Source organism: Notothenia rossii (assembly GCF_949606895.1).
Source record: "Notothenia rossii genome assembly, chromosome: 6".
NCBI classification, from domain to species: Eukaryota; Metazoa; Chordata; class Actinopteri; order Perciformes; family Nototheniidae; genus Notothenia; species Notothenia rossii.
This window is the reverse complement of record NC_136909.1, coordinates 29,643,286-29,669,421: the sequence shown is the minus strand read 5'-3', so window position 1 is coordinate 29,669,421 and position 26,136 is coordinate 29,643,286. Positions and strand designations below refer to the sequence as shown.

Genomic DNA, 26,136 nt, shown 5'->3' with positions numbered 1-26,136 from the left:
ATCAAGAAGGCGCTTTCACTCTGCAGAAACAGCATCTCTGACTGAGAATGGAAGCCTTCTCAATTTCTGCTGCACAGGCTTCACCTCATCTTTCACTCTTACTTTGTGTACTACGTTCCTAACACAGCCCATAGGTAAAACTGTATTAACAGGTGCAGATGCAGTAGGTGTCGGTGTAGTAGGAGTTGCAGGTGGGGTTGTTATCTCTCTGACTGTGTGCTCTGACTTCAGTACCACTCTGTTTCTCATGATGACCATTTCCAGTGCCTCAAACAGGTCCAGGCCCAGCAGTATTGAACCTGACTTCACAATGAAAAGGGTAGCTGAGGCAGTATTTCCGTCATGGAATGCACGTAAATGCAGTTTCCCTAGTACTGGGATTCTCTGTCTTGAGTATGTGACTAGAGGAACCTTTGTAGGTTTCAGTGGTATGTGACTGAAATAGGTCTCGTACACATGAGCCGGCAGCAGTGACACTGAAGAACCAGTATCTACTATCATCTCAAATGACTGGTTAGCAGGAGAAAGTCCCAAATCTACAGTGCACATTATTTTCTTCTCTTTTGGAGCAGAATTATTCAGCAATAAAACAGTCAGTTCTGGAATAACGACCTCCCTCACTTCACGTTTTTGTTCTGAACGACACACTTTGGCAAAATGCCCAGTTTTTCCACAGGATTTGCATATTTTGTTTGTAGCAGGGCATTGTGTGGAATTGGCCATATGTTTATCTGAATCACATCTGTAACATCTTCGTGCTTGCTCAGACTTTCTCTCACCTTGCCTTTGTTTTCTTGCAGCGGGACGTTTTTGTTCCCATTTTGGCGCGCTGATCTCTCTCACAGGCACTTCACTCACTGAAAAAAGGGGGACTGGCCATCTGTTGGATTTATCCAAGCCTATTGTGTGAATGTTATACAATTGCCTCATGTTCCAAAGCAAAATGTAATAGTATTGAGTAGAATCTACATTTTATGTGGAGAGAGTACATGAACTTGTTTAGGTCATGTTGGGATAAAATGAGTCAATCAAATAAATGTATCAATTCCACCGCAATATACCCCGCGAAATCGCGCAATGCATTTCTTTGTGGAAGAAGACAGCAGCAAGGAAGGCAGCTCTGTCCCGCCATTACCCAGCTTGGATCGGTAAGTATGGATGGTTGGAATACATTGGAATATTAGTTAATGCGTAACTATATGTAATATAATGCATTGAAAGTCACCAACATAAGTTAATGAACTGTCATGAAGTTATTTGCTCTCGTGCTGTTGAATTACCATGTGCTACGTTTCCTCTGTGAAAATGGCGGGTGGGGCCCGCCGCAAGGTGTTGGTTCGTAGTTACTTAATGCTATCTGTTAATTTAGCCATTGTTAGCTAACGTCGCATTAGGATTAACGTTAGCTTTCAAACGAAAGCTTTGGTCAACGAGCAGTATGAGTTTACATTACTGTCTTTTAATTAAGAGGCTGGGGCGCTCACTTTTTAACCAAGCCACGCTCCAAAGTTATGCTAAATTTTAGCAAGGGAAAAACGGCAATACTTTTTTAATGTCAATGCTGTTGTTGCTGCTGCAGATTGCTGCTGTAGATTGCCGTCAGACGACCGTAGTGCCTCTGCTGTGGCTCAAGTTCTGTGGTGAGTATGTATTTTATCTGTAAATAACAGGATTAGAAGTGTGGGTATCGTTTATCAGAATTATGATACCAGTAGGCTACCCTTAAAACCTGATTGGGGTATGTTAGAAATTAAAATCAATGTTTTAATGGGGAAATGTAGTTTAAACATGCCGTCAGTTTTAATGCTCTTTTATACTGAAAAACCAGAAATTCTTGTGCACAAGCAGTTAAGCTTTTATTCTGAAAATCCTTCATCTCCGGTTAGCATTTAGCATGTGGCTAATATACGATTTCCTAAAGAGGTGAATTTAGTAGCGAAATGATATGGAGTGGTGAAAACCGAAGCCTACTGATTTAACACTACAACTATAGATGTCGAGATACTACCATGCTGAATATTAAATGAAGGTACTATTTGAATACATTATTGTTTACAGACGAGAGTAGCATGTGACAACATCCGGAAACCAAACGAGCCGAGAAGTATTGTTTAGAGTATTGATTACAGCGTTTAGAATGTGTTAAATGAAAAGTGATGAAAGAGAATATGAGGAGAAACGGCGTGTTAAGCATATATTGAATGTGAAAAGAACCTATCCTCTGTTTAAATGCAATAACGGACATTGGAGACGAGTTGAGCCGGCTGGCGGGGAGGAGCCAGCAGAGGATATATAACAGCACCGGAGGAGAGATCCATTCTCTTCTCTTCCCTATCGAGGAGAGCCAGATCACAGCTGTTTGTCTGACTGAACAATATCATGCTTGTGACCAACCCGCGCCTTTTTAAATTAAAGTACCCAATTGAACTTTCACAGAGACTCCATTTAGTCTCCTATTTTAAAGCTTCTCTCCTGGTCGGGAGAATAACGAACACAGTTAACAGGTACTAACGGGGCTAACGGCTACTTAGGGGCTAACGGCTTAGCATGGTTAGCAGTCCGGTGCATCAGCTTTAGGGCATATATGTTTGTGCGTCATTCTAGGGGATACAGACAGGCTATATGCTCTAGTTACCAGAAGCACATGGCTAATTATTATGCAGCACATGGTTAATTATTATGCAGACTGACATCATCTGACTTTCCCAGTGCCCCATGTAGCAGTGATTATTATGATAAGGATAGGTATCCTTTGACTTGAGAAGTCGATACTACTTGGTACCAGATTATTTCGGTAGGTACCCAGCCGTATATATACATGTACATTGAAGGGAGCAATGGTGTCATTTACATTTTCAGATGCAGACATGTATATTGGCTATTTGTTGATCTGCTTTAAAAAAGATTGGCATCATCCCTCAAAATAACATAATCTGTTGACCTGTAGAGTCATAGCCGCGGGAAGTCATTTTACTTAGGGGGTGAGGCCAAAAGTGGGGAGAGATTTCAACAGTAACATGAACATAATAGTAACCAGCAAAAAATGTACACCATTCACCAACAGGGGGTGCTGCAGCACCTCCAGAACCCCTACTTCCCGTATGTGTAGAGTATTTACAATTTTTGTCTATAGAAATACTGTTTTGCATTGTATAAGTGTTTTTTGTGTTGCTCTTTGTTGCAGCAGATTGAAACGCGAACTCTGTGCGTGTCTGGAGTCGGCGCTTTTACTGTGGGCTCAAATTGATATGGTGAGAATACAATTGTATTTTGGTTTAACCCTGTCCCACTCGGTGTGATTGGCCATTGTGTGATGTGTCACACTTTTTGAAATGCTTTTTATAAACAGTTGTGTCACTACTGTTACTTAGACCTTCCCCATTTTATTATTGATTGATGTTTTTTATTTCATTTTGAAAGCTTGTCTTACATTTTTGTCAGAATTTTCTCATTCGACATTAATCCTTCTTTGTTTCCATTTGTCTTTTGCAGTGAATGGTGCTGCAAGTTTGCCAGAATGTTGCTGTGAATGTGGCGTTGTAAGGCCTGCCCCTCAGTTTTACCAAGTAGGTCCCAAATATTAAAACATTATCGAGTGAAACATAGATATTATGGGAATAATAATCGTTTTCCTTGTGTATATGTAAGCTGCCCCTGCACTTTTAAAACGTGGAATGCTTTTTTAATTCATTTGAATAGATTTCATGTGACTAAAACCAGTCATCAATCCAAGAGCTGTATATTTAGGTGCCAGTTATGTCCTTGTAAGGATCTTGTCTCGGAAAGGTATTACTGGGCTCACATTAATGCACACCTTAACAAAAATGAGGTTGTAACTTGCATGTTTTTAGATTGCAACTTTCAAACAAATATCTACGGAACATTTAAATCCCACTGGAGCAGAAAACATACTTATTATTCAATTACAGATTTTAAACCAGAAATTGTGACATCAACCACCTTTTTTTCTCTGGAATCTGCGCAAAATACTTCAGATGATGAAATAGGTGAGGCATACTCTGATGCACAACCAGATTGCAGTGTTTATGCCCCGAATGACCTTCCAAATGTAATTGAACAAACTTTTGCAGCAGCTTTGTTAAAGTTGGAACATTTAACGCATGTACCAAGCACAGCAATCAATGATTTTTTGCTAGAGCTTCACAACTTAACTAGCTCTCTCTCGAGTTCCCACACTGATGGCGTTCTAGTTGATATTTTTCAGAAGCACAAACTCCAGGTTGACAGAGCTATCATAGAGGAAATAACCACTTCTCTGTGCACTGGGAATCCTATAAATAAAGCCATAGAGAAGGGTGGTCCTTTGAGTTCTACATATCAACGTAAGCAGTATTACAAGGCAAACTTTAATATTGTTGAACCAGTTGAATGTATCTTGGATGCTAAAGAGAAGAAAACCTTCCAGTATGTCCCCATTCTTGAATCTCTACAGGTGCTGTTGAATAGGAAAGATATTGTGGACAAGTTAGTTTGTAGTCACGAAACGCAAAGGGAAACAGAGACAGCAAAAGAAATTGTGTTCAAGTGTTTCAGGGATGGTCTGCATTGTAAGCAAAACAGTTTATTGTCAGGTCAAGAGTTAAGGGTATCTATTGGTTTGTATGTTGATGACTTCGAGATCTGTAACCCTCTTGGCACCTCCCGTAAAACCCACAAACTTTGTGCTGTGTACTGGGTGCTGAGTAACCTACCCCCAGGGTCTCATTCCTCTTTGTCCTCCATTTACTTAGCTATTTTGTGCAAAACAGACAATGTTAAGACCTATGGCTATGACAAGGTTTTAGAGCCACTTCTACGTGATCTCAGGTCTTTGGAAGTTGATGGAATTTTTGTCCCACAACTGGGAACATCGCTCAAAGGTACAGTTCAAACTATTGCTGCAGACAATTTAGGAGCTCATGGATTAGCGGGTTTTGTTGAGAATTTTTCAGGCACCTATTTTTGTCGTTTTTGTACCGCAACAGCTTCAGACATTGCATCAAATGAGGTTAGAGCAGGAACTTTCAGCCTCAGAACAAAAGAAATACATGACACTCATGTCAGAACAGCCCTAGATAGTGGCAGCAGCTGTTTTGGAGTTAAAAGAGCTTGTCCTTTGACTAAAGCGCTTTCTCATTTTAATGTCATCAGTGGCTATCCTCCTGACATTGCCCACGATCTCTTTGAAGGCATTGTGCCTGTTGAAATAGCACATTGTCTAACATTTCTAATCTCAAAGAAGTACATAACCTTGGAAGATATTAACAATTCCATTCTACATTTCCCATACAAGTGGACAGACAAAACAAATAAGCCTCATATTTTGCCACAAAATCTCTCACACAGGAAAACCATAGGTGGTAATGCCCATGAAAACTGGTGCTTGTTAAGATTGCTCCCATTTATAATTGGGCCTAAGATTCCTGAGCATGATCCAGCATGGCAGGTCTTGTTGGACCTAAAACAGATTGTTGAGCTTGTGGTTGCCCCAGTTCACAACGACGAGTCTATTGCATACCTTGAGAGCAAAATTTCAGACCATAGACAAAGGTATCAAGAGGTTTTTCCTAACAATAGACTGCGTCCCAAACACCACTACATAGAACATTACCCACAACTAATAAGGTTTTTTGGGCCTCTTGTGGGACTTTGGACTATGAGGTTTGAGGCAAAGCACAGTTTCTTTAAAAACATAATCAAACACACCAGTTGCTTTAAAAACGTGCCCCTATCTCTGGCTGTGAAACATCAGTTTATGATTGGCTACCACTTGTCGTCTCCAAGTATTGATAAACAAATGCTGGATGTCTCAGATGTATCTTCTGTCCCCTTAGATGTTTTGAAGGAGGAGCTAGTTCAAGCTTTTAAACAGAAAGATCCTGACATATCTGAAATACACCTTGCAAAAAATGCTTGGAGCAAGGGAATAAACTACAGGACAGGTATGGTAGTTGTCCATGGGTCTGGAGTTGGCTTGCCCGAATTTGGGGAAATCCATCAAATATGCATTTTGCATCAGAGAGTGTTTTTTGTCTTGAAACTGCTGTGTGGATGGTATAGTGAGCACTACAGCGCCTTTGAGGTGACTCCATCTCCGTCACGAGAACTTGCTCTTGTGGAAGTCTGTGAACTGGTCGATGAGTATCCCTTGGCCGCCTATCTGGTTGGATGTGTGCGGATGGTGACCTTGAAGAGATCAATCTGTGTCTGAGGTAAAGCAACAAATTAAACACTGCTTGGGCAGGTACAGACTAAAGTACAGAGAATAGGTACCGTTGGGTACTGGTATCGGTTCAAACACATATATATATAAACATTAGATGGCTCATGGGAGATTTTCCAGCGTAGCTCACCGGCCGCCATCTTGCTGCAGTCACCAGCTACTGTTGTAAGGTGAGTGATCTGCACAAAAATACTCTTAACTCGCTGAAATCTTGACTGATTTACAAACGGTTTGGTTTATTATAAACGTTATTAGCATGGCTATGATACAGGAGACAACAAGACATGTTGAAAAAAAATTCATAATTATAAGTATGCAGTATCATAACTACATCTTTGATGTTTATAACAAACCAACCCGTTTGAAAATTGAGCAAACTATGGTTATTTAAATAGTAAACCATAATGTTATGAATGAGCGAGCTGACTGCAGCAAGATGGCGGCCATGTTGCAACGTCGGTCTCCATTGGCCAGCAGCATGGGTGAGCCATCTATTGTTTATATCTATGGGTTCAAATGTGAACAGTACCCAACCCTATACATTGGTCCAATAACATTGTTATTGTTCTTCACAATGAACCCTTTTAAAAAATGACAAGCATTCACTCTTCTACCAAGGCCCATGTACTTGAAATAAAACTAATTCTAAACCTTTTATTGTTTATATACTCTCTTTCCTAACAGACGGTGAAGAAAGACCATGATGACATCAGCTGTTCTCAGAGTAATCCTAGGGGCTGACAGCTGTCAGAGGGTGGTGATTTCTGCTGGCCTGCCTTCAACTGTGAATGAACTGGAGAATGAGATAAAGACTCAGTGTAATGTAAAGGAACCCTTTCGGCTGCAGTTCATGGACACGCTTTTTGGCGATGAATTTATGAACTTAACTTCCATGGGAGAAATACAAGACAAAGCTACAGTCAAGGTCATATACACATCATGCAGACCTCTCAATGCTGATGCAGATCAATGTGTGGACAGTTGCTCCTTTCCACCAACCAGTCATCCTGATGACACCACATCTTCTCTAGGCGACAGCACCGGGATTCTCACATCTCCAGAGTCCACTTCTTCACGGTCTTCATGGCCAGGTGTGTTCCATGTTCCCCGTTTTTCGTATGATGCAGAGATTAAGCTTGAAAAGGCCCACAGAGTTCTCAGAGAAGAAGGGACACTGTTTATCCCTGATTCAAAGCTCAAGTCTGATATACTAGAGGGGTTGATTCAGGAGGTAGTTAAGCACAAAGTCTACGCCACGGACAGGGAGTTTGACCAAGTTGCAGAGGCGCTCGTCATGAAGCATCCATGTTTACAAGAAAAAGGCTCAGCCTCTGGCTATGGGGGATGGAAGACTAGTCTCAAATACAAGTTGTCCAACTACCGCACACATCTCCGGAAAGTGGGATGTCCTGAAGTATGTGTAAATACTTTGAAACATAAACCAGAAGGGAAACGTTCTCCTGCTTTTAAAGTTAAGAAACCAAAGAGGGGTGAAGTGGCCTACTGCCCTGACTTTCCACTTGGAGAATGCGCCCAGTCCTTAGAGAAGATGAGGGTTGAACTCCTTTCAGATTACAAGAAGCGTAATAACAGAGAGACAGTTAAGGCTAAAATGGAGAAAACATTTGCATTGAGAAGACAAGAAGTCATTAGTGATGTTCCCATGACCAGTGATGTACAAGAGAGATGGCCAGCTCTCTTTGGTGTAATGGAGGTGAGTACACAGATAATGGTGTAACTTTTTGTGCTGTAGATGGTATATGCAACTGTTAGAGTAAAGCTTGGCCCCATTACGATGTTGTTCAGAAGTAGGTGCAAATGAATGCTGGATGTTGAAAAGCTGATGCTTCACTGCATTGCTGGCTTAAATGTGTAAGAAGAAGGTGAAGTAGTAGGAATATTTGAAAAAGTGGGAACATGATTGAAGCAGATGAGTAGGGCTTGAGTTTAAGGATGTCCGTCATCCCTGGGGCCGAAAAAAATAGGATTGAGGAGGAGGAACATTTATTTAGCGAGGAATTTGGGCCTAGAGTTAAAAGGAAAAATACCGTGATAACGTCATAAATTAAAATGACTGCAAGTTTTGTTTAGCACAAGTTCTTATTAAACCTCCTTGAGAACAGAAACACACAGCACATACTGCTGGTGTCATGTCCCTACTGGTTTTCAGACTAACTGGTTTCCACATGTTGTGTTTACCGAACACAACAGTTGTGGTCTGCCTCTGTCATCAGATTCGTCACACATTCACAAACATATTATTGGTGATTTTCAGGTCCAAATCTCGTATCTACTGTGGCGAATATGATTGTATAAGTTAGCACTACATCAAAGCCGCCTAAAAAAATAAGTTTGTCTAAAATATATCAGATCGCGTCGAGCTGGATTACATCTCGGTAGAGCAAAATGCTTTCAGCATTCACACCCAATATTCCATAGCCGAAATCAAATGCTGAGCAAACATGCATAGTGCATACAGTTATGTGATTGGCAGCTGTAAGTTTAATGAAACAAATGTGTGTATGTGAGTGGGCCGTGTTGTTAAAAAATGGTTTCATTTTTTTTTCAGGTTAACGCAGAGTTCAAGCGGATTGCAACTATGGCTCTACAGTCAAGGTTCCTGTCACAGCTTGACCTACAATCCGCAAGTCTGCTGAGGGTGTTCTCGAAAAAATCGGGGCAGCAGGGCAAGAAGTTAAAAGACATGGCTGCCATGATGACGGTAAGAACTTTTTAACTGTGTGTATATGTGTAGATATGTGTGTGTGTGTGTGTGTGTGTGTGTATATATATAATATTTCCTTTTTGGCATTAGGTCAGTCTAAAATCAATTACAATGGTAAATTATCCCAAAATGTGACCACTCCATAGGTTCAATTTGATTAAAATGTCCCTATATTCTTTGTTTTAATCCTTAAGGAAGACATCGATGTTGACAGGGAGTGCCTCATTAAAGGACTCTGCATCTACCTCAATGAGGATCCTGAGGATCTGGTGAAGGAGTACATGGTGAGTGTGTGCTAAAGTAGTAATCCACATACAAAAAAGAAGTTAGTTTGAACATGTTTTTAAGAAGAAAAATAGCCTCAGTTAAAAGAACCTCATTTGACCAGATATACCAGACCATATTACCAGACATGTTACTTAGCTGTCTTCCTGAAATTGATATTATAATAGGTTTTGTTAGAATTAACATGCTCTATCATGATTTGTGTTCTTCTGATTCCAGAGACACATTCAAATACTAATGCAATAGTCTTAAGGACAGCTCTATCCTCCTCAGGCTGCAGTATCTTCCACCTGTGGGGCTTATATTACATTACATAGGGTGAATTATGAATCAGGAGTAGTACCTAATGCTTTGCTCATTAGTCTCCAGCAATTTGGTGTCATTTCATTTCACCTGTTTATTCTCTCCAACCTTCTCCTCTTTTTAAAGTCGCTGATATATATATTACCAATAATAATTATCATTCACTCAATTTAATGTACAACCTACAATCTGTTAGCCAGGCTGGTGAAACCCACAGGTGAAAACAAACCAGGTATTCTTCTTCGCAAGCATTGTGCTAATTAGTGTAGTGCCACAGTAGAGTCAAATAAGCAAATTGTGTCTTAATGAGGTCCGAGTAAAAAAAATCTTATCCTTAAAGAAATCATTTGTCTTCCACCAGGACATGACTGAGGCCAACACACTACGTGAGGTAGAAAAAACAACAGTGGGGATCTATGTTGCCAGAGAGACTCCCAGCAGTGACTACTCTGATGTCGGAGTTATCCTCGAGGGTGTGGTGGTGCTTCAGGATCTGGAGAATGTGGCTCTTGCAGCTGTAATGTTGTTTGGACTCATCTATGCCCTAAACATGAATTACCCGTTGAAGCTCCGCAACACCTTAGAAGTTATTCAGAAGCTTATAATGGAGGTGGATGCATCTGACCTTTCAAGAAAGGCCCAAAACTTGAAGAGGAAAATGCACGAGTGAAGAGAGCTCACTGTCCATGTTCACTGTCCATGTTCACGGCTCGCTGTTCCTACACTGTTCTTGTAGTTGAGATGCAGAGTATACATTCCTGGACTGAGTGGTGTGGCTGGTTCTCCCACCATCGCAGTTATTGATGCCTTATAAAAAGCAGGGGATGCTTTATTTATATATATATATATATTGTTTTTTTGTTTACGTTGTTGTTGTTGTAATGAAATTGCTTAACGATATGTAAGGTCCTTTTTAATATTTGTACTTCTCAAATTGGAGATTAGTTTTGGAAAGACTTGAGTGATTATTTAATCTCCAGGTTCTTGAATAAAGGTCTTGAAACAAAACTTTCTAATCGTTTTCAATGCAAAAAAAGTGGGTTATGTTTACTTTTAAAATCTGTTTCATATTTACATTAAATTATATTTATAAATATAATGTATAACAAAAAAGATTACAATTCTGAAAACATGTAATAGACATGGGAATATTAAAATAACAAATATTGCTAGAGTTATGTGATCAAATAGTGTTGGAATAAAAGGGATTGAATTTTGTTTGAATAAAGTAATCAAAATGGGTTGGAGTAAAATGATGAAAGTGTTTAATTTACTTTATTGAAACACATTTCAATAACTTTGAATCAACACAAAGTAATTGCGTTGATTGGACATAAATCGTTTGTGTTGATTTAAAACAATTCTATAGGTTGCTGCCAAAGCAAATTATTTGTGTGCAACAAATGTCCACAATTGAATTGAGTAAATCCAATGTGTTCTTTTTTTCAGTGCTGTTGGAGAACTCGGCCACGTTGCGCGCCGCCATTTCCACCTGATTTGCAATCTGAATGGCTTTATCCAGTGTCAGTTTGTCTTCTAGCAGCAAGCGTTCACGTATGCGTCCACTGTAGGCTTTTTCCACGATCTGATAACGCAGCATATCCTGTTCTGCATTTCCAAATTCACAAAAAACGAGCATTTCACGTAGCGCAGAGACGTACTGTGCAATTGTTTCATCATGTCTCTGGGCTCGTTGGCGGAACCTGCGTCTCTCCGCAATTACGTTTACCTTCGGCACGAAATGCGCCCGTAGTGCAGCCACGGCATGGTTGTATGTAGTTCCCGTTTCAGTCAATGTGTAGAATATCCTCTGTGCTTCGGTTCCGACGCTGTGTAGCAGCGTTGCACGTATACGGGTATCCGGCCACTTGGCTCCTTCCACGTCGATCACTAGCAGATAGTTTTCGAACATTTTTAGCCATGTTCCAAATGGCATAGTAGGTTCTCCCGGACACTGAAGAAAGGTGGGAGGTAAAGGAGTAGAAGCCACGGCCATCCTCGTCGCCAATTTGTTGTGTATTAGTAGAAAGAAATTAATGAAACAAGGGACAGAGGATACGGGTACTCAACTCTTTACTGTTCGTCATGCTTAACTGCCACAGCATCAACTCCCGGGCTTACTCTTCTTCTCTCAACATTGTATGTATACTCTGGTTACACTGCGCCCCCTATTGGCAGGAGTATATTAGAACACAACAATCACCACCACCAGTGTCTAAACCCCGGGGATTTTCATCGGAGGGGTTCTTTCCCTCCCGAATGATTATCCTGCAAACCGGGGCCTAATCGCCAAACACATTCCATTCTCCTTTTGTTTTATCATGGCAATCATTTCATTTACATCACGTGTAACAATAAATATGTATTCCATACATCACGTCTCTCCGGTTTGAACTGTCGCTACTTTAACTATATTTTGATGATAATACTTTTCTACTTTTACTTGAGGAACATTTTGAATGCAGGACTTTTACTGTAACAGAGTATTCCTACACTCTGGTACTTCTACTTTCACTCAAGTACAAGATCTGAGTACTTCTACTTTTACTCAAGTACAAGATCTGAGTACTTTTACTTTTACTCTAGTACAAGATCTGAGTACTTCTACTTTTACTCAAGTACAAGATCTGAGTACTTCTCCTTTTACTCAAGTACAAGATCTGTGTGCTTCTACTTTTACTCAAGTACAAGATCTGAGTACTTCTACTTTTACTCAAGTATAATATATACTTATACCACCTCTGTTTATAGCCTATGAAAAAAACGATTAGAAATAGAAGGCTAAAGCTAACGTTAGCAGATAGTGACAATGTATGCTAGCTAGCTAGCTAAACGATTCCTTAAATAATATTGCGACAGAAAAACGTTTCAGTTCACATCACGCTCTGCCGCTCCGACAGGGAGCTCTGCTCTGGACACCTGAACGGCCCGTTCTAACAGCTTTTCACCAGCGGTCCAGTCTGCCACAGTGACTCCGGACGCACAGTTAATATTAACAAACGCACCCGTAGGTAATGTAGCTGCCGAAGCTAGACCATCATCTCAGAGCAACAGAGCCTTATTATACATCTACCATGAGCAGAGCCGAGAGGCAGGAAGACTCGAGCACACAGCTCGCACTTCATTCTAATACTAATATATAAAAAAAGAACACCATGCGTGTCATGATGGCACATAACAGCTCACGGCCGCAGATTACTCCGGGTCCCAGACCCTCCCATACCCCAAAAATATGTTTATTGCAGATCTACATGAATCACACAAACGACCTATTTTGGATTCAAAACGGCGAATTTCGCCGAAAGGTGACAAGTTTGCATAGACAGAGCACAACTGAAACTATCATCAGAAACGATGTAACAACATAATACACTTTGTGGGGATGTAGTTTAGGATGTGAGGAGTGAGGGAGGGACACGGCTTAGAACGGGCGTGTCGCCTGGCAGTACAGGAGAGTGTGTGCACCAGTCTGCCTTGATCTATGAATTCATGTCCGTGACACTCACTGCTGCTCACAGCTGTTTTATAGAAGGAAAACCTCCTTCACTTCATGTAAGTGTTTTAACCACACACACCTCTACACACACATGACGGGTGTTATTTTCCCCATAAGGAACAAGTCGCTGCAAATTATCCCGCTTATTACATGGCCACATTCTCAACAAAGTAACGACATGACTCCGAATATTAATTTAAATGCTTTTATGGATTTAGAAAATGTTTTTATTGATTTAAAAAATAGTTGTATTGGTTTAAAAAATAGTTGTATTGATTTAAATTGACATGCATCCGCTAAGAAAAATAGTCCGTTGTTACCGTTTTTTAAACAGTCTGAATGAAACGGCAGCCCTCAGCTGTGTATTTACACAACTAATGGCCCATCAACCACAGCTCTCTCCCCCCCTCCCCCCCTGATCTTTCTTCTCCATCAGCTAAATTAACTGTAGGTTACTCTGAGCGACAAGCTTACAGTTAGACACAACACTGTCATTGCAAGTGACCCTCAGTTAGTTGATTTTATGTTCAACTGCTAAATTCGTTATTGATAAAAAAGGGCTTCTACTTTACCTAATTACCTTAACACTAGAACCGCCAGAGGTTTTTGTATAGGCCGACCTAAACCCGTCAAATCCCGCTATTAGAATGCAAATTTTAACAACATAGGGTGCTACATAACACACTTTCAGGAAAGGTCACGGACTGGGAGACTTTAATATTTTATTGAAACAAATTTACATTGCACACATCACACAAATTGACCCGATTGGCGTTTCTAGTGTTAAATAAACTCACTAATTAATGAAACCAGTTCAATACGCATTATTCTTATCATTCCTTATGAGCGCAGAAATAGTCTTAAAATCAGATCTGTTTTTTAAATGAAATCTGACGGCAGGCAGTTAGCTCTGATCACCCATGATAAATGCGCCACACTTAATCGCTGGCCATTCAGCCACAGAGCTCCCTCTATACAAATCAAACTGTAGACGGTGTGAAAGCACCTATTGTTTTAAATAATGGTCGGAATGTGACCTGTGAGCCTTCTGAATTACCGTGGGACAGCACATTCTAAACTAAAATGTTCAATCAATAAAGTAACATCTTATCTTATCTTAATAATATCTTCATATTAATAATAATAATAAATCATACAGTATGTGTCCGAAAGGGAGCAGGAGGAAGCAAACACAAAAATATACAAAAAATATACTGCATATTAAAGCAAACGATTGTAAAGGTAAAAGTATGAGCATAACAAATAAAGAAGTGTAATGTAAACATTTACATTATAATTATGATTATTTAATATACAAAGACTATATATTATTGAATTACAAGATTAGATATACTTTCGTTGATCTAAAATATTGATGTGTTCAAATGCTGTTCAAAACACAACTGAAAGTCCATGAAACTTGTCTTTCTGTATTTGTGAATGAAGCGCCATATCCTGGTTAAAACCTGAAATTGAAAATCTGGCAACGCCCTCTTGGAAAATAGTGGGAGGGCTTAACATTCCTCTATACTGGTTTTAGGCAGGTCGTAGGCAGGAAGCTGTAAACTGGAGTCTGAAATTCGGTGCTACATCTGTAAGCTAACATGCTCCCCATCTGCACACTGCCGTGGTATTTTACGTTTCTAAGGTAAGCGGACATGAAACTATTCAGCAAAACTATAAATAATAATCTAAGTTATTGAGTTTTTAGCAAAATACTTCAGAATTTTAAAATCCCTTAATGTTTGTATGCAATTGTGCCAAATTCAACACTGGAATCAAGCAAATATTAATATGTTTGCATGACATTAGTTATTTATATTTTGATATCACTTAACTATACGTTTAATACATTTAAGTCAAGCTAAGCTACATCTGATGGTAGCTAGTTAGTGCTCTTACCTGCGATGCCTCCTCCAAACAGCCTAATAACCCAGGGTGTCCACGGGGTCTTAAAAAGTATTAAAAGTTGATAAATCAATTTAGCGAAAATTAAGGCTATTAAAAAGTATTTAAAAGTATTAAACGACATTTTCCAAGGTATTAAGAAGGTCCACAGCAACGACAACATGAAACACCCTTTAATTTACTGAAACGACATGTCGGAAACCCCTCAAGGCGGCCCCATGTATAGCGCGCCGTAAAATGCTGCTTCTTATTTTAAGTTTCGTTGCATTGTTCCGCTCTGTCGGCGGGGGGGGGAGAGTCTGTCGATGGGGTTTAAAGCTGTCCGGTCCCACATGCTAAGTGCTAGCCAGAAAGCCGCGGCGTTTAAGTCTCGACTCTCCCGATGGCCAATCCGTGCCTCCCCTGACTGCACGTCGCTGACACACACCGCTGCAGTGCAGACTCTCTGACGAGTCCGGGCGATGCTGCTCCTCCAAGGAAGAGACACACGTTCGCTAAGCCAAACTATATCCGGTCACATAGATCTGCTATTTTAAAGTAAAGTCAACACATATCGACCCTAAATATAGTCTATATTAAGAACGAGAAAAGTCTTAACATATCGTTTTTTTGTAAATATGACAAATGTGTGAGGGTGATGACGTCAGAGCATCGTCCTATGCCCCGGACAGCCCGGCCCAATTTAACCCCTGGGTATTTGTGAGGGAGCTCCTTTATGGCATTACCCCGCTGAAGCTCACCAAAGTTTAATATATTTCATAGTTCAAAGTTTTGTCAATTGTTTTGTTTATTGGTCAAATACTGGTTTCTAATGGTTTCTGAGGAGTTTTACTGGAATCAAAGAGCACAGAGTACAGAAGCAACAAAGCAGCATACTGCATTAAACCTGACCTTTACAGAGAGGTTGAAGTTCATGTGGAGAGGAGGCTTCAGTAGTCTGTCTGCACTCTGTTTAGTTGTGCTATCTTACAATCAATATAGTCAATGTGAGGTAAAGTGTGTCGCCAATGTAACCGGTTAGAACTCGAAGTTGCGATGAGGTCTTAAAAATGTACGGAAAGGGTCTTAAAAAAGGTCTTAAAAGGTAGTAAATTTTACTTCAGGATTCCTGCATATACCCTGTAACCAGACTGTATCATTAAAACATACCAGTTCTAGATCCTTGACTTTAGACAAACAATTCAAAAGACAAAATGTATTTAAAGACTAATCTTTATTTGAATGTGCTTCTTAACCTGATATATTAGTTATACAGTAACTTAGCTAGCGGGGAACGTTCTCACAACTTTGGCTAAAGTTACTAATCTGATGTTCTAAGAACCTTTTTAGGATGTTTATTTGTTCAAAAAATGTTCCTATAAGGTTTAAGGTTAACTAAGACATAACGTTTTAACTGCAACATTCAGAGGATGTTTTGAGGATGTTATTAAGGCCAGAGATGACAGTAAGTTTTTTTATAAAACGTTCCTTTAATATGATACGTTAACAAAGGTGGAACGTTTTGCCTGCAACTTTCTAAGGAAGTGTTTTGGGCGTTGTTGGGTAACACACTAAAGATGTTCTTTATAAAACGTTCCCTCAATGTTAAATGCTAACAATTGAAGAACATTCTCCAAGAAACATTCTGAAAATGTTTTCAGGATGTTATTATTTTTTTATAAAACGTTGCTGTTATGGCAAATATTAACACGGTCATGGTCAACGTCAGATTTATTTCTAGAGCGCTTTAAAAAACAAACTTGTTGCATTTTTTTGAAAAGGATGTTTTAAAAAAAATCTGATGTCACCATATTTTCCTTTTGAAAAAAACAAACAAGCACGTAATTCATGATAAGCTGTAAGCAGATATTGCATGTTTGCAGTGGCATGTGTGAGTTCCCAGCTAGAAATGTTTGTTACCATTCGTTGTTCTAGGAATGTTTTCAGCGGAACGTTTTATTTTGGTTCCCAGAATTTTCTTCTGAAAGGTAGGATGACGTTCTTTAAAAACATTCCTGAAATGCTTGGTAATAACCTTCTTGAAATGTTTTTGATGACCTTCTTAAGATGTTTTTGATAACCTTCTTAAGATGTGGTTGATAACATTGTTAGAACATTATGCCCTTCTATTCTTAAAACGTTTTCAGCGGGAAGTTTTAGTTTGGTTCCCAGAATGTTCTTCTGAGAGGTAGGATAACGTTCTTTAAAAACATTCTGGAAATGTTTGGTGATAAACTTTTTAAGATGTTTTTGATAACATTGTTAGAACATTATGCCCAACTGTTCTTAAAACGTTTTCAGAGGGACGTTTTATTTTGGTTCCCAGAATGTTCTTCTGAAAGGTAGGATAATGTTCTCTAAAAACATTCTTACCATTTTTGGTGATAACTTTCTTAAGATGTATGAGCGCATACATCTTAATAATAAGTGCCGTTCAAATTCTCTACATGATAGGAAAGGAGGTTTCAAACTTTCTTTATAACCTCCTTTAGCTTAGGAACCACTGAACCTCCCTTACCAAAAGGAGAGGAGAAAATGCTGCCCCACAATGCCTTGCAGCCGCAGCATTTGCCATCACACAACAGTCGGCCGTTTACGGAAACAACCGATTATGACGGAGAAATTATATCATGAAACTTACGGTGCTTATTAAGCATTTTAAAACGTATGTGGTAAGTTGCCAAAGTGCTTTGTTTTGAACGTTCATCAATATTATAATCAAAAAGAGAAATATGAACGTTAGTTTTTACTGAAATGATTAAATAAAGTCAACATTTCACAGAGCTGTGTGGGGTTTGTTCAACTTTTTAAATATGTTTGAATGGTGATATACACAGTGATAGATTTTAAGGACTAACGTTTATGATAAATACATCCCAGCTAGCGGGGAACATTCTCACAACTTTGGCTAACGTTACCTATTGGTTCTAATAAGGTTTTAAATAAACGTTTTAATCTGATGTTATTGAGGCCTTTCATGTGATATGTTAACAAAGGTGGAACGTTTTGCCTGCAACATTCTAAGGACGTGTTTTGGACGTTGTTGGGTAACACATTAAAGATGTTCTATATAAAACGTTCCCTCAATGTTACATGATAACAAATAAAGAACATTCTCCAAGCAACATTCTGAAAATGTTTTCAGGATGTTATTGAGGCCTGAGATGACAGAAAGTGTTTTATAAAATGTTCCTTTAATGTGATAAGTCAACAAAGGTGAAATGTTTTGCCTCCAACATTCTAAGGATGTGTTTTGGACGTTGTTTGGGTAACACATTAAAGATGTTCTTTTATAGAACATTCCCTCAATGTTACATGATAACCAAAAGAAGAACATTTTGGAAGCAACATTTGGATAATGTTTTCAGGAGGCTATTATTTTTTTATAAAATGTTCCTGTTATGCGAAATATTAACAGGGTCATGGTCCACGTCAGATTTATTTGTAGTGCGCTTTAAAAAACAAAGTTTTTGCATTTGTTTGAAAAGGATGTTTAAAAGAAATCTGATGTCACCACATTTTCCTTTTTAGAAAAAAACAAGCACGTAATTCATGATATTGCATGTTTGGGGTGCATGTCATTTTTAAAACATAGTCATTGTCCATCCCGGATTCAGTTGGATTATTTGTCACAGTTGCTCCGATCAGATCGGTCTCCTCCATTTTGTAGATTATTTACGACTTTCGAATCCACATAAACACATCGGCAAAATCCGGTTTACTTTGAGCATGTGTTTTAAACAGTTTAATCCCTTTGCGAATTGTTTCCACTTACGCCGTCCTTTAATTTTTTCATACAGCGGGAATCCAAATGAATTAATCCTGAGTCCAATAACCATCAAAGTCACTCCAATAGTGCTCCTTAATTACGCTTTCATCCTCCTTTAACAAAATACTTCATATTCATCCAGTTTATGACAGTAGTTGTAGCAAAAAGGTTGGGAACACCTGGGCTAGATGAATCCCCTCCCGCAGCCGTGTGTCTGTGTATTCAGCAGGATGTCTACAGGAGGGACTTAGAGTGAAGTTATTATATATATAATACATATAGTGGCACTGTCCTAGCGGTAAACACTGAATAAATAACTTGTCAAGCTTTGTGCTGTATACATCAGAAACAATGTGCGATGTGTTTTGGAAGTAACATGGTCTGTGTTTACATTAGCAAGCATCGCTAACACTCAGAGCTAAGCTGTAATGGAGAGAGCATGTGTAAAAAAGCAGGTAATAAAAAGGTACTCACCTTGTGGTAAACCCGCGAGAGAGAAAGCGTTTGAGCTCCATTCTGTTTCAGAAATAATGCTTGATGTTTAATCACGACAGCGTTTAGCTGAGTTTCTTCCGGTAAACACCCTTCTCTTCAAAGAGCTCACCACTTGCATGCTGACGCTCCAAAGGGGCGGGGACAGCAGCAGCTCGGTTACATTTAAAGGGCCATACCCAGAATCAGCAGTTTAGTAACAGGGCTGAAATAGAGGGGTATGAGGCTTGGTTACAAAGGTTGATCTGTTTTGTATTTTGAGCAAAACACTTCAGAGACATGTTTTGTATTGATATGGCCCTATAATATTGTTAAAATATAGCCTCATAGGTGAGCTTTAAGTGCAATTTAGTGAATGTATTTCATTGACACAACAGGATGTCTCTAAAACTAGTGCTTGTTACCAGGGGACCAGTCACCCTACGAGTTATAACAACCAATTCCTTCAAAAATGGGTGGTCAGAGTTGAGAACTGGGCATAGTCACCATTATGTCAGTCAAGCTACAGATATGTGTTTGCATTGCATTAAAAGGTCCGTACGGCTGTACTGACGCCGGGTTCAAGAACGGCCTCTCGTGTATGATTGCTTAAATCCAAGCTGCCTCATCAGCAGCACTGGTGGCAATCTATTTAAATTTGAAAAGGTCACACAAGGGAAATCCAAGACATGTTGACAATTTTTAGGGTAATTTGATCATGTAATCAAAAGCCTTTAAACAGGGGTACAAGTGTGTGAAGGTTTTCTTAGGACAATCAATGGATAAATATATACACACAATTGTACTTTTTGCAGAAATGTAGGACCTCATGGTTATCATTTCAGCACCCAGTTACACATAAAGTGGTAAGCATACATTACCTTCTCCACTGTGAGAGCTTGTTTTCCATTTTCTGTTCTCCATGGACAGTGCAGCAGCCACTGCAGCTTGTTTCCTAAATATAAAGTAGAGCAGAATAAGCATGCACAGAGTGACTCTCACATGACCAGCTTGTTGACTACTTAGTACAACACACTAAATCATTTCTCACCAGAAAATTAATAATAGAGCACCAGATACTGGCTGTAAGCTTCTTGTGAAAATAAGTGTGACATCTGCAGTGGCTACATGTTCAAACAAAGGAAAAGAGGTGTAGAGAACAAAATATGAATTCCATGTTGACACTGCTCTGAGTTATAGATTTTCAAATAATACTTGATCATATTCTAGTGTGGACAAGCATAACCTTTATTCTCCTGCCAGAGGGTTGCTGATCAGGACACGTGTAGCATGATAATCTGTTCTCATTGGAGTTTGCAGCACCATCAGATGCTCCCCATCCCTTTTTTCGGTCGCTGACTGCCACTGTGTGGACGTAAATATTTAACACAATTCTGCTGCAGTCATGTTAAAACATTCATTTTATAAGCCTTATGACTATTATGTGATTTTAGCACCCAGTTATGAAACTGTAATGTTAAGAAAATGTGGGGATGACAAAATGGAAGAGCTCATGTTGTAAAGAACATGTTGCATCATACCTTGGGAAAAACTAATCTTGTTTAGAAAAGTAAAAAAAAACCTTTTAAAAGGCGAGTGGATTTTGGCAGGCAGTGAGTGCGCGGACCAACGATTGAACGATAACAAGAACGGCTCTCACCAAGTAGGACTCGGTTCCCCTCGTTCGTACCAAAGATCCGTTAAAAAGAATCGGCTCGTTTGCGACCGACACATCACTACTCAGTGTGAACATAGATTAAACAGCCAGCCAAACTCTTTTGAGAGCCAGGGAATGAGCAGCCGGCCATGGTCCTTTATTGACTTATTTGCAGTCCACTGACATTCACATGGAGTGAAACTATAACAAAAGAAGTTACAAGGCACTTAATGATCTCATACATGCAAGTGAAACATACACAGATTAACACATAGGACCGCTAAGTGTAAACAAGGTAAATCTAGCTAATGCTAGCTGTGCAATAAGCATGTATATAGGCTAGTATAGCTAACGCTAGCATGTATGCTAACACGAATGCTAACGCATTTTCTCATTGTGTTTTAACATCTCCAAATGTCATCACATAAACACAATGCATGTTACTAACCCTTACAGCAGGGGTCGGCAACCTTTTTGATATGAAGTGCCATTTAAAAAAAAAAAATGTTATCAGTGTGCCAAGGATCGAGAATTATCAACAAGGGGGGGGGGGGTTGAGGAGCTTTACGCTTGTGAACTATCAGCAGGAGGGCGGGAGAGCCTCGCTGCAGGGAAGCAGAGTGGCCGCCCCTCCCTACATTATTATTACATTACATTGCATTTAGCTGACGCTTTTATCCAAAGCGACTTACAATAAGTGCATTCGACCAGGAAGATACAACCTTTAAGAAAACAGAATCATATAAGTACATCAGGTTTCATAGAGCCAAACATTTCAAGTGCTACTCAACTGGCATTTAGAAAGCCAGCCCTTTATTAGTATATAAGTGCTTTGTTAGTAATTTTATCGCTCGAAGTGGAGTCTAAAGAGATGAGTTTTCAGTTTGCGTCGGAAGATGTGTAAGCTATCTGCTGTCCTGATTTCAATGGGGAGCTCATTCCACCATTTTGGAGCCAGGATAGCAAACCCACGTGTTTTTGCTGACGGGAACTTGGGTCCCCCTCGCAGTGCGGGTGCAGCGAGCTGTTTGGCTGACGCAGAGCGGAGTGCACGTGCTGGGGTGTACGGTTTAACCATGTCCTGGATGTAGGAAGGGCCAGATCCATTCGCAGCATGGTACGCAAGTACCAGTGTCTTGAAGTGGATTCTAGCAGTTACTGGAAGCCAGTGAAGGGAGCGGAGGAGCGGTGTGGTGTGGGAGAATTTGGGAAGGTTGAAGACCAGACGAGCCGCTGCATTCTGGATGAGCTGCAGAGGTCGGATGGCACATGCAGGTAGACCAGCCAGGAGGGAGTTGCAGTAGTCTAGGCGTGAGATGACGAGAGCCTGGACCAGAATCTGCGCTGATGTCTGGGTCAGCTGGGGACGTATCCTCCTGATGTTGTAAAGCGTGTATCTGCAGCAGCGGGTTGTAGCAGCGATGTTTGCAGTGAAGGACAGTTTGTTATCTAGGACCACACCCAGATTCCTTGCAGTCTGAGTCGGGGAAACAACAGAGGTGCCGATGTTGATTGTTAGGTCAAGAGTGGGACAATCTTTTCCCGGAAGGAAGAGCAGTTCAGTCTTGTCAAGGTTGAGCTTGAGGTGATGAGCAGACATCCACCGAGAGATGTCTGCTAGGCAAGCAGAGATGCGTGCGACGACCTGGGTCTCTGAGCGGGGAAAGGACAGAATTAGTTGGGTGTCGTCAGCGTAGCAGTGGTATGAAAAACCATGCGGGCTAATGACAGACCCGAGCGAGTTTGTGTACAGGGAGAAGAGGAGGGGACCAAGAACCGAGCCCTGAGGGACCCCTGTAGTTAATTGACAAGGGTCGGACTCGGACCCTCTCCAAGTAACCCTGTAGGTGCGGTCGTTGAGGTATGAGGTGAGGAGGGAAAGTGCAGTGCCTGAAACTCCAAGTTCTTGGACAGTGCGAAGGAGGATCCGATGGTTCACCGTGTCGAATGCAGCAGACAGGTCCAGAAGGATGATGACAGAGGAGAGGGAGGCTGCTTTAGCAGTGTGCAGTTTGTCAGAGACAGCAAGGAGAGCAGTTTCTGTTGAGTGACCTGCCTTGAAACCAGACTGGTGCGGATCCAGAAGGTTGTTCTGATGGAGATAAGAGGAGAGTTGTTTAAAGACAGCGCGTTCAAGTGTTTTAGACAGGAACGGGAGGAGAGAGACGGGCCTGTAGTTAATAACATCAGACGGGTTGAGAGTGGGTTTCTTTAGGAGAGGGTTTACTCTTGCCTCCTTGAGACTGTTTGGAAAGTGACCAGAAGTTAGAGAAGTGTTGATGAAATGGGTGAGAAATGGTAGAATATCAGGAGCGATAGTCTGAAGGAGGTTTGAGGGGATAGGGTCCAGAGAACAGGTGGTAGGACGGGCAGAGGTAACGAGGGTAAGAACCTCACTTGGAGAGAGAGGGGAGAAGGAGGTCAGTGTGTGGGTGAAGGGAGGGTCTGGTGACCCAGCGGTGAGTAAAGGTGAGTCAGAAAAAGAAGAGCGAATATCAACCTTTTTTTCAAAATGGTTAACAAAGTCGCTTGACAGAAGGGAGGAGGGGGGAGGTGCTTTTGGGGGGTCCAAGAGGGTGGAGAAGATAGAAAATAGTTTTTTGGGATTGGAATAGGAAGATTGGATCTTATCTTGAAAGAAAGTGCTTTTTGCCTGAGAGATGGAAGCAGAGAAAGAGGAGAGGAGAGCCTGATAGGTTAGGAGGTCGTCATGGTGTTTGGATTTCCACCATTTCCGCTCTGCTGCCCGAAGGATGGTTCTATTAGCACGCAGTGCATCATTTAGCCAGGGAGCAGGAGGGGACTGACGAGCCGGCCGCGATGTGAGAGGACAGAGAAAGTCCAGAGAGGATGAGAGAGTCGAGAGGAGAGTTTTTGCAGCAGTGTTTGGAGGCAGGAGTTGGAACGAGTCAGAGGAAGGGAGGGCTGAGAGCACCGATGAGGCAAAGGTAGAGGGGGAGAGGGAACGGAGGTTACGGCGGACAGGAGCAGAGTTAGAAGAGATGAGGTTGTTATGTTTGGAAAGGGGTAGAGAGAATGAAATGAAGAAGTGATCGGATGTGTGGAGCGGGTTTACAGAGAGGTTAGAAGTAGAGCAGTTCCTTGAGAATATGAGATCAAGGACATTGCCAGCTTTATGAGTTGGTGGGGATGGAGACAGTGAGAAAGCAAAGGTGGTTAACAGAGATGTTAGTTCAGATATCTTCCCTGTCTGGAGGTTGAAATCTCCGAGAAGTACAGCGGGAGGGCCAGTTTCAGGGATGTGTGAGAAGAGATTATCTAACTCCTCCAAGAAGTCCCCCAAGGCGCCTGGTGGACGGTAGAGAACAACAATGGTTAATTGTATAGGATGGGTTACTGTGACGGCATGGAATTCAAAGGTGGAAGGAGTGAAATTAGGTAGCTTGAAGAGGGAAAAGCTCCATTTGGGAGAGAGCAGGAGACCAGTGCCACCTCCTCTGCCAGAGGGTCTGGGTGTATGGGAGAAGGAATATGCTGTGGAGAGAGCTGCTGGGGTGGATGTGTTGGATGGAGTGATCCAGGTCTCCGTGAGAGCAAGGAAATCCAGAGACTGCAGGGAAGCGTAGCCAGAGATGAAGTCAGCCTTAGGAACAGCTGACTGGCAGTTCCACAGGCCCCCTGAAACGAGATGTTGGATCTCAGTGGAGCATGTGGGATAGACGAGAGCAGGCCGGTGAGATCGATTAAGAGAAACACGGGGCCAGTGATAATTGCGAGAAGACACATGAACAGGAATGCAGAAAATACACATGATTATAGCATGAGGGGCTAGAGAACCCAAGAGAATTGAATAAAACTAAATAACACCAGCCATACTTGGCGCAATCAGAGTAGGATTTGCCTCCTCTTTGCCTCCCACGTGACTCCCACAGGACTCTTAATGTCTTTGTCAGTCTTACTCCCACAGGACTCTTAATGTCTTTGTCAGTCTTACTCCCACAGGACTCTTAATGTCTTTGTCAGTCTTACTCCCACAGGACTCTTAATGTCTTTGTCAGTCTTCGTCTGGCTGACGCTGAAGCTGACGCTCCAGGAAAACGCAACCTAAGATGGATACCTGATTGCTCAGTTCTCACAGCTTTGGGGGCACGCCCCTGTAATTAGTTAACTATTTTCTGCTGATGGGCGACAGCAGAGTCTTCCTGCCTATTGAAATGCACACTTGAGGGGCGTGACTCACTGAGACCTGAGTTACGCCTGGAGTTGAGCAGATCTGAGATTTTAAAATCTCTCAGAAATCGCCGTTTTAGCTACAATAACTACAGAACAATTATACAGAGTAGAATAAATGAAACAGAGAAGTCTATTTAAACAAGAATATAACTTACAGTGATTGCTGAGTCAGTATCGATAGTGTCCTCGCCGAGTCTGGAAGCACACTGAGTTATTCTGATTTGAAATGCGCTATTTAAAATGTTTATGCACTTCACGCAATCAGCAGAGTCTTCCTGCCTATTGAAATGCACACTTGAGGGGCGTGACTCACTGAGACCTGAGTTACGCCTGGAGTTGAGCAGATCTGAGATTTTAAAATCTCTCAGAAATCGCCGTTTTAGCTACAATAACTACAGAACAATTATACAGAGTAGAATAAATGAAACAGAGAAGTCTATTTAAACAAGAATATAACTTACAGTGATTGCTGAGTCAGTATCGATAGTGTCCTCGCCGAGTCTGGAAGCACACTGAGTTATTCTGATTTGAAATGCGCTATTTAAAATGTTTATGCACTTCACGCAATCAGCAGAGTCTTCCTGCCTATTGAAATGCACACTTGAGGGGCGTGACTCACTGAGACCTGAGTTACGCCTGGAGTTGAGCAGATCTGAGATTTTAAAATCTCTCAGAAATCGCCGTTTTAGCTACAATAACTACAGAACAATTATACAGAGTAGAATAAATGAAACAGAGAAGTCTATTTAAACAAGAATATAACTTACAGTGATTGCTGAGTCAGTATCGATAGTGTCCTCGCCGAGTCTGGAAGCACACTGAGTTATTCTGATTTGAAATGCGCTATTTAAAATGTTTATGCACTTCACGCAATCAGCAGAGTCTTCCTGCCTATTGAAATGCACACTTGAGGGGCGTGACTCACTGAGACCTGAGTTACGCCTGGAGTTGAGCAGATCTGAGATTTTAAAATCTCTCAGAAATCGCCGTTTTAGCTACAATAACTACAGAACAATTATACAGAGTAGAATAAATGAAACGGAGAAGTCTATTTAAACAAGAATATAACTTACAGTGATTGCTGAGTCAGTATCGATAGTGTCCTCGCCGAGTCTGGAAGCACACT

The 26,136-nt window shown here is 40.9% G+C and overlaps 1 protein-coding gene across 2 annotated transcripts; it reads left to right on the top strand.

Moving 5' to 3' along the window:
* The first annotated feature begins 951 nt into the window (after positions 1-951).
* Positions 952-10,544, top strand: LOC307043586 (uncharacterized protein). 2 transcript variants are annotated; one of them, XM_079688114.1, is made up of 8 exons: positions 952-1,148; positions 1,580-1,640; positions 3,185-3,251; positions 3,493-3,566; positions 6,908-7,937; positions 8,793-8,945; positions 9,143-9,232; positions 9,898-10,544. In XM_079688114.1, exons 5-8 carry the CDS (start codon positions 6,924-6,926, stop codon positions 10,204-10,206), a joined length of 1,566 nt encoding a protein of 521 aa, XP_079544240.1. In that variant the 5' UTR covers positions 952-1,148; positions 1,580-1,640; positions 3,185-3,251; positions 3,493-3,566; positions 6,908-6,923; the 3' UTR covers positions 10,207-10,544. The 2 variants fall into 2 exon arrangements, with proteins under 2 accessions (XP_079544240.1, XP_079544239.1); XM_079688113.1 differs by having other exon boundaries at positions 3,493-6,212.
* The last annotated feature ends 15,592 nt before the right edge of the window (positions 10,545-26,136 follow it).